Here is a 4,654-nt window from a genome sequence, read left to right on the forward strand (position 1 = left end):
TCACTGCGTATATATTGGAAACTACTATCATTACGAAAATCTCTGAGATTTTGCACCAGCTTTCGTATTTTATTTTTAGAATAAATAATGTCAGTTGACTGATTTTGAACAACAAGGAATATCTTGGGCAAACTCTGTTTTAAAAATATTTAAAAAAATATTGAAAGAGTCATTAGTATTTAATAAAGTTCTCAACCGATTGCTTCACGGATCGAGGTATCGCCACTTTCAAAATCATCGCCTTCGATAATAAAATCAAAAACTTCCAAAAGCTGTTCACGAAAATCTGCTACAGATACTAAAACTATAAGAGATAATCTGCTTAGATAAAACTAACCGAGATTTAAAATTTCATCGCGTCTGACAAACTGTTCGCTTTTTTTTTCGAGACAAATTTGTTCTAAAGCAGTAATCCGTTTAGGTGAGCTAAACTGGCAAGAAAAGTCGATATTCTTTATTTTTTTACACGTATCATGTAAAACTAAATTCATTATATGCGCATAATAGTGAGTAAATAAAGCTTGTGATGCAATAGCTTTAACTTTTGCCTGGAGACTATTCAATTCACCACTCATCACAGCAACGCCGTCATAAGATTGCCCCAGTTTGCCCTACCAATTTATTTTTGGTATAAAAAAAATTGAATCTGTTCTTTAAAATACCAAAAATATATTCTGCCTTATTGCTTTTACTCACATTTCTAAAACCTAAAAACCTCTCATAAATATTACCACGTAACGCGTATCGAACAAAATAATTGATAATAATTGTGAATGACATGATAATCAGAAGTTTCATCTACTTTCAGTGAAAAGCAAATGGTTTTCTAAATCTCAGATTCAACAACGTTATTCAAAATTTAACTATTTGATTATAATATGTATTATGTAGTTCAATCTGTATTACGAATACATTTCGAATCAGAAAGTAAATAGGTATTTCTAAAACAATTTTATTAATTCTCTATAATTACTTTGATTTTTAACAAATGCTTTGATCCATCATGTCCACTAAAGGATAATTCCTAACAACTTAAAAAAATTACAATATCAATTAAACGACGTAAAACGGCGTGATTTTTTTTGACAATTTCTACCGCGATGCATGCTTCCAAATGAAACACCGACCGGCAAATCGAAATGTGCCGTACTTGGCGCGTAACCTGCCATGCCGTATCTTCTATTGCCCACGGAGAAAAGTAATGTTCGCTTGCTCATCGACTTGTTACGTCGTCGTTAAGTTTTACGTGTAAATTGTCAAGCTACGGATGTTAGGGACGGCTAGCCGAAAAGTCAGATAAATGGCTCGGATCATTGGTTTTTTGAGATGTCTGTTATGCGCAGGGATCACTTAACGCTCGGATTGATCAAATTCTTTTAAAAACCATGAATAAAATTTAGTCTGTATTATCTGATAGATTTTTTTTTATTTCAGAGATACAAATATTTAAAAAATCTATATCTATAAATGTGTGGGTCGGCACTGCCGACCCTGCCGACCCTGACCGGCCGCCACTGATATGAAGTACGTTCCGTATGATGATTTTGATTTTAGATGAAAAGGGAGATCGGAAATAGAGGATAATAAAAGAGGACACCAACGAATTTTTAACGAAAAAAACAGGTAAAACCAATAAAAGAAAATTATTAATGAAATATTAAAGAAAATAGAATAAAATAATTATTTAGCCTGCCGTTACACGCGTCTTCTATTGTGACGTGGTTGCACGCGTATGAGCGTCGCCCTCACCTACATCAATTCGACTTACTTCGAGGAAGAATGAATGTCAACATGTATAAATATAAAATTGGTTGTACTCGCATATCATAGAAAGTCTCGTAAACCATTTTTTTATTAATTTAACAAAACAAAAGTAAAAATAATATAGATCAAAAGTATAAAAATGTTAGTTTTTCTGTTCTTCGTCTTAGGACAGTATGCACATTTATTAGATACTTGTTTCATTTCTACAGTATTTTACTTTATCTTGAATTGCCAAATGGTCCCTTATTTGCATTCGTAACAATACAGGGATAGTTATTATGTTCGCGGCATTTCAATATTAGTATTTTCATAATATTAACATTTTCATAACCTTCGCTGTTTTCTTCATTTTCAATTTCAGCAAGCCACTGAAGTAATTGACGTTCTTTACGCGAATCCATTTTACTAAAAAAACAAATTAAAATTAATAATTGTTCTGAAGCTATTTATTTGTGGCATTTATGTAATTAACTATTAATATTTTGTATTTTGATAACGACGTCCGAGGTGGATTTCGAAACGTCAATAAAATCAATTTTTCAAGTTAAATTGTGGCTTATTTCCCAATTAGAAGAGGTAAAATTAAAAATGGGTTCTTAACCAGTGGCACCCTAGAATTTTCCTCTGGGGGGGTTGGCTTGGGTACCGAAAGTTTTTTGTATTATTTGTGAAAGACAAGTTACATTTTCCTATTTTCTTTTATATATATTAGATCACTAATCACGTATTTGACTTTTAAAAAAGAACTTTATTTGTTACACATTAAATATTCAAACAATAGTACAAAGTAAATTAATTTAAAATGACTACAATAACTGGACTGGTCGAAGTTGCAGCTAAGAGTGGTCCCGGCATCTGAAAATGGTAATTTATAGGTTTGGTATAAAGTGCTGAATCGCTTTTCCCATGAATGTTGGCCAACGGTTCGTACAAAGTTCCTCTGCTGCTTGCTCAGCGGTTTCTGTGGGAATGGTATGATGAAATATGAAGTCGGCGAACTTAAGCTAGTTCAAGGTTAATATTTTCTCATATAACAACTCCCCTTATTAGTGAAAAGTCAATGCCATTGCTTTGACTTTTACAGAGAAATTGGTGCTTCTGCTTCTTCTTCGCTTTCTTGTTGGACATTGGGTCTTCTTCTGAAGGAGGTTAAGCTTTGAAGTTTCTGTCTAATGGAATTCCTGCGTGGTGCTGAAGTTGGAGGCTGATCCTGGGACAAGGAGATTGCAATTTTTGGGAATATTTTGGTTCGATATTTACAGCAAAGGTATAAGATAACTAGGAAGATAATCAGGGATAAGGTAGATATGGTGAATAAGGGTAAATGTTCCTCGATGAATGATTGGCTCATGATATGGTCCAGTTCTTCTGAATATTGCTCCAATTTGTGTTGTGCAATATTTAAGTCATCTACGTTGATCTTACTGAGTTTTAGTGGTTTCAATTTTGATAGGTGACTCTTTGTCTCAAAATGGTCACAGCATCTGTAGGGTACGTTAGCTCGGTGACTTCTATACGTAATATTTGTATATTTCTCGATTTGGTCTTTGGCATGAATTCTGGTACTGCCAATGAATGCAATACATTCGGGAATTAATCTTAAGATTGAATTTGTTTTGATTATTCGTGTAGTGACATCTTTTCTTGCACATTTGATTGTTACTGGTAATGGATCGGAAATGGTTAGCAACCATAAATTTCGGTCAATTTCTTGAACGTTGTAACCTTGTGCCAAGAGCATGGACATCTGGCAAGTTTTTGGCAAGTTGCTGAGAGGTTTCAAAAGCTGGGCTTCGCATATAGCATCGGTGTCTATGGGGTACGGAAGAATATCTGTACACATTCTTTGGTTTTGACTGATTTGATTGCATTTTTCGGTGTCCATGGGTAAGACATATGAAATTGAATCATCATCTCGCGCTATGTATTTATGAACAGTTGAAAGTATACGATGAAAACCAGTTTGATTATCTAATATTGGTATTGAATATAGTTGATACAAAGTGAAGATTTCGGGATCAACTAACGGAATTTCGAGAACGAAAACAATTTTTGAATCAAGCTGATAAGCTTGTAGTTTTATTATGTCAATATACTGAGCTATATTTGACATATAAGTGGGTAGAGGCAAAACGTTATTTTGTAATGACTGAAAGATTTCTTTTAATGCTTCCATTAAGTCTATGGGCGAAATAATAGAACTATGTAAAATTTGCAGGCGAGAGAATGTGATAGAATTTAGTATATCATTTAAATAATTTTCTAAAAATACGTAGCTTTCCATTACTCTTTGGAAAGTAGATGGAGCATTCATTAGTCCGAATGGCATGCGGACAAATTCGTAATGTCCATTTTCGACTGAAAAGGCCGTTTTCAGGATGTCTTGTGGCTCAATTTCAATCTGGTGAAATCCAGACGCTAAATCTAGCGTTGTGAAGTATTGGCATCTTCCTAGTTGGTCCAATAGTTCTGATATTTGTGGGAGAGGATAGCGGTCTTGTACTGTGAGTTCGTTAAGCTTGCGATAATCAATAACAACTCGCCATTTTTGTTTTCCTGAGGCATCTAATTTCTTTGGTACAACCCAGACTGGACTCGAATATGGCGAGACGCTTTTCTGGATTATTCCTTCTTCTAACATTTTATTAATTTGCGTCTTTACCTCTTCCTTATGTATTTGAGGATATCTATAAGATTTAGTAAAGATAGGTTTAGCGTTGTTTGTATCGATTTTGTGCTTGATTTCGTTTGTGAAAGTCAATTTGTCGCCTTCGACATAAAATATATCTGCATATTCAGTACAGATGTCTAAAATTAGTTCTTGTTCTTCGCAATTTAGGTGATCAATTCTTAGTTTTTCTTTAATTATTCTTGTTCTATCTACTACGGG

General features: G+C 33.9%; 1 protein-coding gene across 1 annotated transcript; it reads right to left on the reverse strand.

Annotated features, from left to right (window-relative positions):
• Positions 1-2,842: 2,842 nt before the first annotated feature.
• LOC126891000 (uncharacterized) lies at positions 2,843-3,940 on the reverse strand. Its single transcript, XM_050660180.1, has one exon. The coding sequence runs from the start codon at positions 3,938-3,940 to the stop codon at positions 2,843-2,845; it is 1,098 nt and encodes a 365-aa protein (XP_050516137.1).
• Between the last annotated feature and the right edge of the window lie 714 nt (positions 3,941-4,654).

Source organism: Diabrotica virgifera, chromosome 9 (genome assembly GCF_917563875.1).
Source record: "Diabrotica virgifera virgifera chromosome 9, PGI_DIABVI_V3a".
NCBI lineage: Eukaryota > Metazoa > Arthropoda > Insecta > Coleoptera > Chrysomelidae > Diabrotica > Diabrotica virgifera.

Excerpts from the sequence above, each read along its gene's own strand:
- LOC126891000 (XM_050660180.1), bottom strand. The coding sequence starts at position 3,940 with ATGGAAGCATTAAAAGAAATCTTTCAGTCATTACAAAATAACGTTTTG.